Below are 14784 nucleotides of genomic sequence, written 5' to 3' on the forward strand. Positions count from 1 at the left end.
CATCGACTACAGCTCGGCATTTAACACCATAGTGCCCTCCAAGCTCGTCATCAAGCTCGAGACCCTGGGTCTCGACCCCGCCCTGTGCAACTGGGTACTGGACTTCCTGACGGGCCGCCGCCAGGTGGTGAGGGTAGGCAACAACATCTCCACCCCGCTGATCCTCAACACTGGGGTCCCACAAGGGTGCGTTCTGAGCCCTCTCCTGTACTCCCTGTTCACCCACGACTGCGTGGCCACGCACGCCTCCAACTCAATCATCAAGTTTGCGGACGACACAACAGTGGTAGGCTTGATTACCAACAACGACGAGACGGCCTACAGGGAGGAGGTGAGGGCCCTCGGAGTGTGGTGTCAGGAAAATAACCTCACACTCAACGTCAACAAAACTAAGGAGATGATTGTGGACTTCAGGAAACAGCAGAGGGAACACCCCCCTATCCACATCGATGGAACAGTAGTGGAGAGGGTAGTAAGTTTTAAGTTCCTCGGCGTACACATCATAGACAAACTGAATTGGTCCACCCACACAGACAGCATCGTGAAGCCTTCTTCAGCAGCGCCTCTTCAACCTCAGGAGGCTGAAGAAATTCGACTTGTCACCAAAAGCACTCACAAACTTCTACAGATGCACAATCGAGAGCATCCTGTCGGGCTGTATCACCGCCTGGTACGGCAACTGCTCCGCCCACAACCGTAAGGCTCTCCAGAGGGTAGTGAGGTCTGCACAACGCATCACCGGGGGCAAACTACCTGCCCTCCAGGACACCTACACCACCCGATGTCACAGGAAGGCCATAAAGATCATCAAGGACAACAACCACCCGAGCCACTGCCTGTTCACCCCGCTATCATCCAGAAGGCGAGGTCAGTACAGGTGCATCAAAGCTGGGACCGAGAGGACTGAAAAACAGCTTCTATCTCAAGGCCATCAGACTGTTAAACAGCCACCACTAACATTGAGTGGCTGCTGCCAACACACTGACTCAACTCCAGCCACTTTAATAATGGGAATTGATGGGAAATGATGTAAAATATATCACTAGCCACTTTAAACAATGCTACCTAATATAATGTTTACATACCCTACATTATTCATCTCATATGTATACGTATATACTGTACTCTATATCATCTACTGCATCCTTATGTAATACATGTATCACTAGCCACTTTAACTATGCCACTTTGTTTACATACTCATCTTATATGTATATACTGCACTCAATACCATCTACTGTATCTTGCCTATGCCGCTCTGTACCCTCACTCATTCATATATCTTTATGTACATATTCTTTATCCCCTTACACTTGTGTCTATAAGGTAGTAGTTTTGGAATTGTTAGCTAGATTACTTGTTGGTTATTACTGCATTGTCGGAACTAGAAGCACAAGCATTTCGCTACACTCGCATTAACATCTGCTAACCATGTGTATTCGACAAATAAAATTTGATTTGATTTGACTAGACAAATGAAGGCCCAAAGCAAAGTGATAATATTGAGAAAATCAACATCTATTTCTGTACAAACCTGTTTTGATTATCCCATGATCCTCGGAGGTCTTCTACTGAAGATTCTAGTTCACTGCGTGTTCTGCTTCACACACTTGTTGGTGTTGATTACAGTGTGCAGTCCAGGTAGACCCCTGGGTACTGGAGCATACCACAGCCCACGCCCCAGGACACCAACCCTAACAGCATGGTACGACCCACCAGAGGCCAACCTGAGTCCCCCTACAGAAAAGAGAGACTGGCCCTGTGTGAATACTTTAATGCGATGTACATGTCTTTTCTCTCTTGTCTAGTTTCTAATCTGCAGGTCATTAGCTAAGTGGAAGCAAGATTTCCTATTTTATCTCAATCAGTACATCCTTCTCAGGGACCGGGCCGTTGATTTAGTCGCAATCCGTGATTCAAACTGAGTTTCCCAGTGTGTGAGTGGCCTGTACCTTGATCAACTGGTTTTATACGACGTGGGTCTGCAGATATGGCCTTCCCGAATCTTCTGACACCTCACCACGAGCCCTCCCTGCCCAGGTCCACCGTCATCCTCTGACCCCTCACCAACGAGCCCTCTCTGCCCAGGTCCACCGTCATCCTCTGACCCCTCACTGCCCAGGTCCACCGTCATCCTCTGACCCCTCACTGTCCAGGTCCACCGTCATCCTCTGACCCCTCACTGTCCAGGTCCACCGTCATCCTCTGACCCCTCACTGTCCAGGTCCACCTTCATTCTCTGACCCCTCACCAACGAGCCCTCACTGCCCAGGTCCACCGTCATCCTCTGACCCCTCACTTCCCAGGTCCACCGTCATCCTCTGACCCCTCACTGCCCAGGTCCACCGTCATCCTCTGACCCCTCACCAACGAGCCCTCCCTGCCCAGGTCCACCGTTATCCTCTGACCCCTCACCAACGAGCCCTCACTGCCCAGGTCCACCGGCATCCTCTGAGGTTTTCACACGGAACAAGCTGACTGCAATTACTCGCTTGCATTTTTTGTATGTTTTTATTTAACCTATATTTAACTAGGCAAGTCAGTTAAGAACAAATTCTTCTTTACAATGTCGGCCAAACCCGGACGATGCTGGGCCAATGGTGCGCCGCCCTATGGGACTCCCAATCACGGCCGGATGTGACACAGCCTGGTTAAAGAAGCCTTGTCAGAGCTGTGATGTGAATTACGTCTATACTTCAAGTTTACACTATATAGCCTCCAGCCTAATGTCAGTTTCAGGTGTATGTTCAGAAAGCCACAGCCTACATGAGTTTGATTAGTAATAATGTGTTGTGCTGTGCATGATGGAGCCCTTATGTAGACTACAGGTTTGGAATGAGAGAGAATACCGATTCCTGCTGGGCCTGTAATGAAAACACTTAACCTGAATAGTAATAGCACAGTTTTTCTCTCAAGCTTTTCTAGGTAGGCAGGCTTCCTGTGTTGATTAAGACACCTTGGAGCTGGTGTGGGATATGGCTTAGAAAATGTATGTCAATCTAAGGATGAGAAATGCGTTGTATTCCGAACGATCCCATTATCCCAACTGTTACACCGAGAATATGTAACGGCTGCTAGCTGTCTAATGTAACGATACCAAACATACCATCATACTAATTTTTGTGTCTTGGATTTACGTTTACTATGTTACGTCTAGTCTATGATGACAGCTTGTCGACAGCGCACTTGCTGCTCTGTTCCATCCTGGCATTCCAGAGTGGTGGCATGGAGGACAGCACGCTCGCGCAGGTTTCCAGGAACGGACACACACAAGGCGGCACTTCTGAATGTAGCTAACATTGGATTTGTTGTGTTTGTTCCTTATTTAATTTTTTCTAATTTTCTTTGATTAGTCTATTACTTTTTTACTTGAACCAAATCGCCATGGCTTGGCCGTGCATAAGCAGAGTGTGCTGTCTGGCTCGGTTTTGGAACCAGTTTGATAAATCCGATCTTTCATTGCCACTGACCATCCAGAATTACTCAGACATCGCCGACCAAGAGGTGCGATCCGTCACCAGGCAGGTACCGACGGACCGGGTTCTGACGCACAACTATTCTAGTCCGGACCACCGCGGATCCCCCCAAACACCGGGAGATGCCCCGGGCACCCGGAGATCATTGAGAGGCCGGAGGGAAGCAAACTTCAAACCCCGGGAGGACTACCACCGACCCGGCGTGCCGTTCTCGAGTGTCACCCAGTACAAGCAGGATTACAAACCCTGGCCTATTCCGAAGAAGGACAATTTCCCCTGGATTAGCAATTGTGGAAAAGGGGGCACCGTTGGTTCGGATAGCCCAGTAAACAGTTACCCCAATGCGAGCCAGACGAGAGGGGAGACGGGGGAGAGAGAGGAGCTGGGCATGAGGTGGGGGGAGCAGGGGACCGGAACAGCTCAAAGCTCTTACAGGTAGGCTCCATCACTCTGACGCTGTCCTTTCAGACCCATTCTGTTTCTTTCATTTCAGCACCTGGAGCTGTCCACTCTCTCATAAACCATCGATAACTGCGCTCTAACCAAACGATTTCATTAGTATTCTTCAAGTTATTGTTTTCTGAAATTCGTTAAATAATTGTTATTCATGTACAGTGGGCTATTGGCACAAATGTAATCTGCAGTGTGTATAATTATGCAATACCTTTTGAACGGAAATTGCCACCAGGCTAGGTCTTGCAGTTCAGTGTGTGTGCGCGTGTGTGTGTGCATTCATGCAAAATACATTAGATGCAATAAGTGTCATGCTACAGAAATGACCAATAGTTTTCATCTGAACAGTAGGCAGCTGCTAAAATAGAAACACAGCAAAACGCTTTAAATTATGAATAAACTCACACACATTTGATATCCCCTTGATTAGAGTGCATGATTAGAGACCAAATTAAAGCGTTTCTGCAGTTTGATAATCCTCAACATCCAATGGTGTTTCTTTATGATGACAGCATGCCCCGCCCCATTCTCATTTCCCAGAAGCACTGAGCTGAAATCTCATGCATCATTACCAGAACCCACCCAGGCCCCTGTATTGCTCTGCTCGAATCCCAGTGGACATCATTACCCTTAATCGATGATGAGCCTGATTAGCTTGTTTATGCTTTGGTTAGTCTGATTTACACAACAATACAGAATTTGCACAATTTTCTATGTAAAATAGCCGACAGTATAGAGAGCATAAAGCCAAAGGACAAAACTTTTGCAGTGTTTGTAAAATAAGAATTATTGTCAGACCATGGGAACGCTCCCTTACGCTTCCCTCTCCTCCTTGTAGACAGGAGTACCGGCCTTGGACAGGGGCAAGACCGGCCAAGACCACTAGGAAACAACGCCCCCCTGCCCCGTACGCCAGCCCCCGGTCAGGGGTCTCCCACCTCCCCAATGAGACCAGCTACCAGGCCGCCTACAGTGGAGCCGGGGAGGCTTTCAGACACACAGAGCTTCACCAGAGGGACCATAATACCACCACCTCCACTGTCCCCAAGGCCCCTGTAACCCTACTCCAGCCTTCCTCCACCACAACCACCCCTATCATCAGCACCGGCCTCCAGCAGAGCAGCCTGCCAGAGAGACCCAACCTCAGTATAGGAACCATGGGAGAGGTGAGACAGAGGACAGAGTTTCACAGTGTTCAGGACATAAATCCATCTTTTTCCAATGTTATTCAAAATGGTCTGAATCCTTGAGATGAGCAAAGTCTTAGTGGCAGCATCTCGTTCTATAGAAGTCATTGTACACATCTGTGATGATGCCCTGTTCTTTAGGTAGTACTATTTCAAAGGCAAAGTCAGTTGAAAGACATAGAATAGACACTGTAGTGACACAAAGACACTGTGTGGGGAACATAGGGTAAGGGTATGGTTAGGGACATAGCCATTGTTCCAGCCTGGTCTCAGGTGTTCCCCGTGGTGCTGAGGCATCTCTAAGAGGTGATACTGTGATCCTGTTCTGTCCTAAAGCTGCTGAATGTGTCCCAGCTGTTTCAGATTATAACGCAAACTGCCAGGCCTATGACATTGACCTGGTTAGAGAGAAGCAGGCATTACATACAGAGAAAAGATAGTCAATGATATTCAGATATTTGGACAATTAGGATTTGGAGACTCAAATCACAGAGGTTTTATGTCAGAGTGGGTTCGGATGGAGAGATAGAGAGGTGAGGTGAGAGAGAGAGGTGAGGTGAGAGAGAGAGGACGGGTGAGAGAGAGAGGAGGGGTGAGAGAGAGGTGAGGTGAGAGAGAGAGGAGGGGGTGAGAGAGAGGTGAGGTGAGAGAGAGAGAGAGAGGAGGGGTGAGAGAGAGAGAGGAGGGGTGAGAGTGAGGTGAGGTGAGAGAGAGAGGAGGGGTGAGAGAGAGGTGAGGTGAGAGAGAGAGAGAGAGAGGAGGGGTGAGAGAGAGAGAGGAGGGGTGAGAGAGAGAGAGAGAGAGAGAGAGGGGCGAGGTGAGAGAGAGAGAGAGAGAGAGAGGCGAGGTGAGAGAGAGAGGCGAGGTGAGAGAGAGAGGCGAGGTGAGAGACAGAGAGAGAGAGGGGCGAGGTGAGAGAGAGAGAGAGAGAGAGAGAGAGAGGAGGGGCGAGGTGAGAGAGAGAGAGAGGCGAGGTGAGAGAGGAGGGGTGAGAGAGAGAGGCGAGGTGAGAGAGAGAGGCAAGGTGAGAGAGAGAGGCGAGGTGAGAGAGAGGGGAGGGTGAGAGAGAGAGAGAGAGAGAGGAGGGGCGAGGTGAGAGAGAGAGAGAGAGAGGCGAGGTGAGAGAGGAGGGGTGAGAGAGAGAGGCGAGGTGAGAGAGAGAGGCGAGGTGAGAGAGAGAGAGAGAGAGGGGCGAGGTGAGAGAGAGAGAGAGAGAGAGAGAGAGAGGAGGGGCGAGGTGAGAGAGAGGCGAGGTGAGAGAGGAGGGGTGAGAGAGAGAGGCGAGGTGAGAGAGAGAGGCAAGGTGAGAGAGAGAGGCGAGGTGAGAGAGAGGGGAGGGGTGAGAGAGAGAGAGAGAGAGAGGAGGGGCGAGGTGAGAGAGAGAGAGAGAGAGGCGAGGTGAGAGAGGAGGGGTGAGAGAGAGAGGCGAGGTGAGAGAGAGAGGCGAGGTGAGAGAGAGATAGAGAGAGAAGTACTGTAAATCTTTCCTGTTTTGATCCCAGCCCGCCCCCTGTTCTCTCCCTGGGGTAGTTCAAGGCAGACGTTGTGTGACAGGGAGTGGAACTCTTTCGGGAATCTCCTGGGGTTTAATGCCATCCCACCTGCTCCGCTTCTCTGTGCCATCTGCCAGCGGCGAGTGGGAGAGAACGGGCTGAGCAGACTCGGCTTTCTGCTTTCACTCACTGTCATCTATGCCAGAGAGATTGGCATAGATTAAAGAAAGAAGACACTCCTGCACACTGCTTGCTGGAATTTTTCAGTTTTAAATTGAATAGTAAGTTGAAACACAAAGAAAGTGAAACTTTGAAAGCAAAAGCAGTGTGGAGGAAAGTCTGTTTTTGAACCTTGTTTTATAGATATTCCAGCGTACCTGAGTGTTAGTGCTGTAGGTGTGCTGTGACATCTCTTTTCAGGAGCAGAGAGAAAGAAAATAAGAGGGAAGAAGATTCTTTCCGGTCAGTTCAAACTTTCTTTGGATGTTCTTTGGGAAGATAACATTTTCTAAAAGAAAAAACATGCTCCACTATAGCTTCCCCAAAAGCCACGATTAAACTTATGAAACTTTTTGGCTAGTCACATGGGAGAACATGTTTTAGCCTCCAAATCAGATATAGAAGGCCAGTGCATAGCCGGTCTAAGCCAAATGTTGTAGAATGCCAGTATGACAGTGTTTGACAGGCCACAGGGTTTAATAATATGAGACATGTCATCTGTAGGTCATAGTCTATTAATTACCATGGCCCAGAAATCAGTGTGAGATGTGTGTGTTCAGCGTGAGATGGGTGTATGTGTGTGGTCAGGGTGAGATGTGTGTAGTCAGGGTGAGATGGGTGTATGTGTGTGGTCAGTGTGAGATGTGTGTATGTGTGTAGTCAGGGTGAGATGGGTGTATGTGTGTGGTCAGGGTGAGATGTGTGTATGTGTGTGGTCAGGGTGAGATGTGTGTATGTGTGTAGTCAGGGTGAGATGGGTGTATGTGTGTGGTCAGGGTGAGATGTGTGTATGTGTGTGGTCAGGGTGAGATGTGTGTAGTCAGGGTGAGATGGGTGTATGTGTGTGGTCAGGGTGAGATGTGTGTATGTGTGTGGTCAGGGTGAGATGTGTGTGGTCAGGGTGAGATGGGTGTATGTGTGTGGTCAGGGTGAGATGTGTGTATGCGTGTAGTCAGGGTGAGATGGGTGTATGTGTGTGGTCAGGGTGAGATGTGTGTGGTCAGGGTGAGATGTGTGTAGTCAGGGTGAGATGGGTGTATGTGTGTGGTCAGGGTGAGATGTGTGTGGTCAGGGTGAGATGGGTGTATGTGTGTGGTCAGGGTGAGATGTGTGTATGTGTGTGGTCAGGGTGAGATGTGTGTATGTGTGTGGTCAGGGTGAGATGTGTGTAGTCAGGGTGAGATGTGTGTATGTGTGTGGTCAGGGTGAGATGGGTGTATGTGTGTGGTCAGGGTGAGATGTGTGTATGTGTGTGGTCAGGGTGAGATGTGTGTAGTCAGGGTGAGATGGGTGTATGTGTGTGGTCAGGGTGAGATGTGTGTGGTCAGGGTGAGATGGGTGTAGTCAGGGTGAGATGTGTGTGGTCAGGGTGAGATGTGTGTGGTCAGGGTGAGATGGGTGTATGTGTGTGGTCAGGGTGAGATGTGTGTGGTCAGGGTGAGATGGGTGTATGTGTGTGGTCAGGGTGAGATGTGTGTGGTCAGGGTGAGATGTGTGTATGTGTGTGGTCAGGGTGAGATGTGTGTATGTGTGTGGTCAGGGTGAGATGTGTGTATGTGTGTGGTCAGGGTGCATGCAGGGAAATGTACACCTCTACAGATGGCTGCTATGTAAGATCTGTTTCCAAAACAAATTGGGTGCAAAGGATTTAACTCCTGAAAAGTAGACATTAGATACAAACTACAGGCTATCCGCTATGGTCATCATATTGAACCCTCTCTCTGTACAGCCCCTCACCCATCAACCAAGCCCCCTCAACCAAGCCTCAGTGTACCATTTTTGACCCCCCCACCCACTGAGCTCTCTGACCAAGCCCCCAGGCACGCACACATCCGCTTGATCCGTTTTCATAGCATTCACCCATCCATCACGGCAATTAATACTGAAGTCCTTGTTATGCTTTTGAATAAACAAAATCAATAAACTTAGTTATGGAGAGGGAGAGAGTGATATACACTACAGTTTAAAAGTTTGAGGTCCTTGTTTTTGAAAGAAAAGCAAATTTTTTGTCCATTGAAATAACATCAAATTGATCAGAAATACAGTGTAGACATTGTTAATGTTGTAAATAACTATTGTAGCTGGAAACGGCTGATTTTTAATGGAATATCTACATAGGCGTACAGAGACCCATTATCAGCAACCATCACTCCTGTGTTCCAATGGCACGTTGTGTTAGCTAATCCAAGTTTATCATTTTAAAAAGCTAGTTGATCATCAGTAAACCCTTTTGCAATTATGTTAGCACAACTGAAAACTGTTGGTCTGATTAAAGAAGCAATAAAACTGGCCTTCTTTAGACTAGTTGAGTATCTGGAGCATCATTATTTGTGGATTCGATTACAGGCTCAAAATGGCCAGAAACAAAGAACTTTCTTCTGAAACTCATCATTCTATTCTTGTTCTGAGAAATGAAGGCTTATCCATGCGAGAAACTGCCAAGAAACTGAAGATCTCGTACAATGCTGTGTACTACTCCCTTCACAGAACAGCGCAAACTGGCTCTAACCAGAATAGAAAGAGGAGTGGGAGGCCCCGGTGCACAACTGAGCAAGAGGACAAGTACATTAGAGTGTCTAGTTTGAGAAACAGACTTGTCACAAGTCCTCAACTGGCAGCTTCATTAAATAGTACCTGCAAAACACCCGTCTCAACGTCAACAGTGAAGAGGCGACTCCAGGATTCTGGCCTTCTAGGCAGAGTTGCAAAGAAAAATCCACATCTCAGACTGGCCAATAAAAAGAAAATATTAAGATGGGCAAAAGAACACAGACACTGGACAGAGGAAGATTGGAAAAAAGTGTTATGGACAGACAAATCTAAGTTTGAGTTGTTCGGATCATTAATTAAAAGATTTAAAATGAAAAGATGCTGGAGGAGTGCTTGATATCATCTGTCAAGCATGGTGGAGGCAATGTGTTGGTCTGGGGGTTCTTTGGTGGTGGTAAAGTGGGAGATTTGTACAGTGTAAAAGGGATCTTGAAGAACGAAGGCTGTCACTCCATTTTGCAATGCCATGCCATACCCTGTGGACGGTGCTTAATTGGAGCCAATTTCCTCCTACAACAGGACAATGACCCAAAGCACAGCTCCAAACTATGCAATAACTATTTAGGGAAGAAGCAGTCAGCTGGTATTCTGTCTATAATGGAGTGGCCTGCACATTCACCGGATCTCAACCCTATTGAGCTGTTGTGGGAGCAGCTTGACCGTATGGTACGTAAGAAGTGCCCATCAAGCCAGTCCAACTTGTGGAAGGTGCTTCAGGAAGCATGGGGTGAAATCTCTTCAGATTACCTCAACCAATTGACAACTAGAATGCCAAAGGTCTGCAAGGCTGTAATTGCTGCAAATGGAGGATTCTTTGATGAAAGCAAAGTTTTAAGGACACAATTATTATTTAAATAAAAAATCATTATTGCCATAATATGGACTTGGTCTTTTACCAAATAGGGCTATCTTATGTATACCACCTCTACCTTGTCACAACACAACTGATTGGTTCAAACGCATTAAGAAGGGAAACCATTTTTTTAAGAAGGCACACCGGTTAATTGAAATGCATTCCAGGTGACTACCTCATGAAGCTGGTTGAGAGAATGCCAAGAGTATGCAAAGCTGTCATCAAGGCAAAGGGTGGCTACTTTGAAGAATCTAAAATATAAAATACATTTTGATTTGTTTAACACTTTTTTGTTTACTATATGATTCCATGTGTTATTTCATAGTTTTGATGACTTCACTTATATTATACAATGTTGAAATTAGTACAAGTAGAGAAAAACCCTTGAATGAGTAGGTGTGTCCAAACTTTTGAATGAGTAGGTGTGTCCAAACCCTTGAATGAGTAGGTGTGTCCAAACCCTTGAATGAGTAGGTGTGTCCAAACCCTTGAATGAGTAGGTGTGTCCAAACCCTTGAATGATTAGGTGTGTCCAAACCCTTGGATGAGTAGGTGTGTCCAAACCCTTGAATGAGTAGGTGTGTCCAAACCCTTGAATGAGTAGGTGTGTCCAAACCCTTGAATGAGTAGGTGTGTCCAAACCCTTGAATGAGTAGGTGTGTCCAAACCCTTGAATGAGTAGGTATGTCCAAACCCTTGAATGAGTAGGTGTGTCCAAACCCTTGAATGAGTAGGTGTGTCCAAACCCTTGAATGAGTAGGTGTGTCCAAACCCTTGAATGAGTAGGTGTGTCCAAACCCTTGAATGAGTAGGTGTGTCCAAACCCTTGAATGAGTAGGTGTGTCCAAACCCTTGAATGAGTAGGTGTGTCCAAACCCTTGAATGAGTAGGTGTGTCCAAACCCTTGAATGAGTAGGTGTGTCCAAACCCTTGAATGAGTAGGTGTGTCCAAACCCTTGAATGAGTAGGTGTGTCCAAACCCTTGAATGAGTAGGTGTGTCCAAACCCTTGAATGAGTAGGTGTGTCCAAACCCTTGAATGAGTAGGTGTGTCCAAACCCTTGAATGAGTAGGTGTGTCCAAACTTTTGAATGAGTAGGTGTGTCCAAACCCTTGAATGAGTAGGTGTGTCCAAACCTTTGAATGAGTAGGTGTGTCCAAACCCTTGAATGAGTAGGTGTGTCCAAACCCTTGAATGAGTAGGTGTGTCCAAACCCTTGAATGAGTAGGTGTGTCCAAACCCTTGAATGAGTAGGTGTGTCCAAACCCTTGAATGAGTAGGTGTGTCCAAACCCTTGAATGAGTAGGTGTGTCCAAACCCTTGAATGAGTAGGTGTGTCCAAACCCTTGAATGAGTAGGTGTGTCCAAACCCTTGAATGAGTAGGTGTGTCCAAACCCTTGAATGAGTAGGTGTGTCCAAACCCTTGAATGAGTAGGTGTGTCCAAACCCTTGAATGAGTAGGTGTGTCCAAACCCTTGAATGAGTAGGTGTGTCCAAACCCTTGAATGAGTAGGTGTGTCCAAACCTTTGAATGAGTAGGTGTGTCCAAACCCTTGAATGAGTAGGTGTGTCCAAACCCTTGAATGAGTAGGTGTGTCCAAACTTTTGACCGGTACTGTATATATTTTAAATTAGCAATACCCATACAGCTAAGAAAAGATGCCTAGCAGTCTACAAGCCATTTAGTTCTGAAACACATGCAAGCTTTCAGAGTCCTCCCTCTCTGGTAAACATTTAGGCATACCATTCTGTAGTTCCATTAATGCGTCTACTGACAGTGTTTTCTCCCAACAGACATTTTAAGAACCTTCCAGAAATGTTTTTCAGCACCACTGGAGGACATGGCTTCAGCTTTTCAATGTGATATAAAAAGAGAGTTTTTGTACAAAACAGATGTACAGGGCAGGAATGGGGATGTGGTTTACAATGGGTTAAAGTGCATAACAAGAGTCTAAAACAAAGCATTATGCTAATCACACTCCTTTGCACCCCTTTACTCTCTCACCCACTCTCCTTTCACCCTCCCTCTCTCGATTTCCTTTTTTTATTGGCTCTCTCCTGCCTCCTTCCCTCTCACTGTTCCGTTAAATGTGAACTTCTCCCTTTTCTCACAATGCGTCTGACTACAGGCACGGTCATGAGCCGAACCCTCAGGGTTATATCAAGGGAGGGAGGGAGGGAGGGAGGGATAAAAAGAGAGCGAGAGAGAAATAATGGTTTATTTGCCATTTAGTTTAAGTGTGATGCGATGCAGTGGGCTGCAGACTTTTCAGTGTGAATGTAATTTAGGAGAGGCAGACCTGGCTGCTGTGCTGAGTCGAATACAATGTGTGTTGGAGAAGGGAGGGAGGGGATGGACACCCCCACAGAGATATAAACACACAGGCAAACAGACTCTGAAGCACGCACACAAAAAAATATATTTTTGAAGTTTGACAGATTTCATGTACAGACACAGCCTCTCATCCAGAAAATAGTCACATTCCATTTTCTTTATTGGCCCAAGAGACTGTTGATGAGACTACAGACCTACAACTCAGAAAAGTATGCTTTGATCTCAAGACAAACTCTGCCAAGTACACCTTCCATTGTATCACTACTAGTCAAACTCTGCCAAGTACACCTTCCATTGTATCACTACTAGTCAAACTCTGCCAAGTACACCTTCCATTGTATCACTACTAGTCAAACTCTGCCAAGTACACCTTCCATTGTATCACTACTAGTCAAACTCTGCCAAGTACACCTTCCATTGTATCACTACTAGTCAAACTCTGCCAAGTACACCTTCCATTGTATCACTACTAGTCAAACTCTGCCAAGTACACCTTCCATTGTATCAATACTAGTCAAACTCTGCCAAGTACACCTTCCATTGTAGCACTACTAGACAAACTCTGCCAAGTACACCTTCCATTGTATCACTACTAGTCAAACTCTGCCAAGTACACCTTCCATTGTATCACTACTAGTCAAACTGCATTGGAAAAGGCAGATTCATATCTAGAACATCCCACTGGGCACAGACGTCAATTCAATGTCTATTGCACTTTGGTTCAACGTAATTTCATTGAAGGACGAGGAAACACCAGTGTATTCCCAGTGGGATGTTATTTGATGGATGCAGCATGCAAACTTCCTTTCAGGGTCGAGTGAATTTCCATTAATGTAGGCCAAATAGGTTCCGGCTGGATGTTATTTCAGAAAGTCTGGCATCAGCAGCATTTTGCAGTGATGAATTCTGTCTACTAGTTCACTGGTGAATTCTGTCTACTAGTCCAGTGATGAATTCTGTCTACTAGTTCACTGACAGCAGTGGTGAATTCTGTCTACTAGTTCAGTGACAGCAGGTCTGATGCACTATGACAGCACAACCAAACAAGTCACCTCTCATATACTGTAGGTTATCTCCTATTTGAACAGCACAAGACCTGTATTGCCTGTGGTTATCTTTCAGTAATCCATGTCATGTTTGTGTTATTGCAGGAGCAGTTGGTGAGGACCAAGCTCTCTCCCAACCCATCTGCAGTGTTTCAAAGCAGATCTAGGATCTTCAACATATGACAGACTTTCCAAACTATTCTACTGGTTACCGGGAGACCAAAGAACCAATGAGGGGAATGTTCTCTGTCCATTCCACACTACAACCAAATCTATGCAGGGAATGTACAGCTTAATGTAACCAGAAAGGAAAACCCTGTACAGCTTAACAGTGTAGTGAATGACAAACCAGATGTCACAAAACAATTTTACAATCCTGTTCTATTGCTATGAAAATCGTATATATGCATGTAACACGCTAGTTTGAAGTCAAGCTTCTTTTGCAGTATTAGACACTCCAAGACAACATGGCTGCTCTGTAATGTGTGTTTGTGTGTACTGTATGTATATGCACCTGTTGAGATGGAATGATTTGTGTTTGATCCTTTTCTGTATATACTGTTGGATCTGTTGAAATGACAAGGAGACGACTTTTTGTGAAATTTATGCTCAAACTGCACTTAGTCCAGAAAGTAAGGTGTTCCTTCGATCTCTGCAAGTATTTTATGAACAGAAACAAAAACATATATTCATACATTTTTATTCAATTAGGTAACTATTTTGAGAAAGTAATTGTGCCGGTGTTTACGTTCATTTTGTAAATCTGTTTAAGAAACAAAAAACTGTTAAATATTAAATGATGTACAGTATATTACAATAAAAGAATATCAGGTTCTTAACACCATCAGGTTGTTTACTCCATCAGGTTGTTTACTCCATCTGGTTCTTAACACCACCAGGTTCTTTACTCCATCAGGTTGTTTACACCTTCAGGTTGTTTACTCCATCGGGTTCTTAACTCCACCGGGTTCTTAATGCCATCAGGTTGGTTACTCCATCAGGTTCTTACCTCCATCAGGTTGTTTACTCCATCAGGTTCTTACCTCCATCAGGTTGTTTAATCCATCATGTTCTTAAATAAATCAGGTTTCTTTACTCCATCAGGTTTTTTATCTCCATCAGGTTGTTTACTCCATCAGGTTCTTACCTCCATCAGGTTGTTTATCCATCA

The 14784-nt window shown here is 45.9% G+C and overlaps 1 protein-coding gene across 1 annotated transcript; it reads left to right on the forward strand.

Annotated features, from left to right (window-relative positions):
- Positions 1-3210: 3210 nt before the first annotated feature.
- On the forward strand, positions 3211-14450 carry map6d1 (MAP6 domain containing 1). The gene is made up of 3 exons (XM_024404153.1): positions 3211-3911; positions 4768-5095; positions 13719-14450. The coding sequence occupies exons 1-3, from the start codon at positions 3385-3387 to the stop codon at positions 13794-13796; spliced, it is 933 nt and encodes a 310-aa protein (XP_024259921.1). The 5' UTR covers positions 3211-3384; the 3' UTR covers positions 13797-14450.
- Positions 14451-14784: the final 334 nt, after the last annotated feature.

The sequence above is a fragment of the Oncorhynchus tshawytscha genome, linkage group LG10 (genome assembly GCF_018296145.1).
Source record: "Oncorhynchus tshawytscha isolate Ot180627B linkage group LG10, Otsh_v2.0, whole genome shotgun sequence".
Lineage (NCBI taxonomy): Eukaryota > Metazoa > Chordata > Actinopteri > Salmoniformes > Salmonidae > Oncorhynchus > Oncorhynchus tshawytscha.

What these genes read in the sequence shown, in the direction of transcription:
- map6d1 (XM_024404153.1), top strand. Translation starts at nt 3,385, where the DNA reads ATGGCTTGGCCGTGCATAAGCAGAGTGTGCTGTCTGGCTCGGTTTTGG. An exon ending in ACAGCTCAAAGCTCTTACAG is followed by an intron (nt 3,912 to 4,767) that starts GTAGGCTCCATC and finishes TCCTCCTTGTAG; the next exon opens with ACAGGAGTACCGGCCTTGGA. An exon ending in GTATAGGAACCATGGGAGAG is followed by an intron (nt 5,096 to 13,718) that starts GTGAGACAGAGG and finishes GTGTTATTGCAG; the next exon opens with GAGCAGTTGGTGAGGACCAA.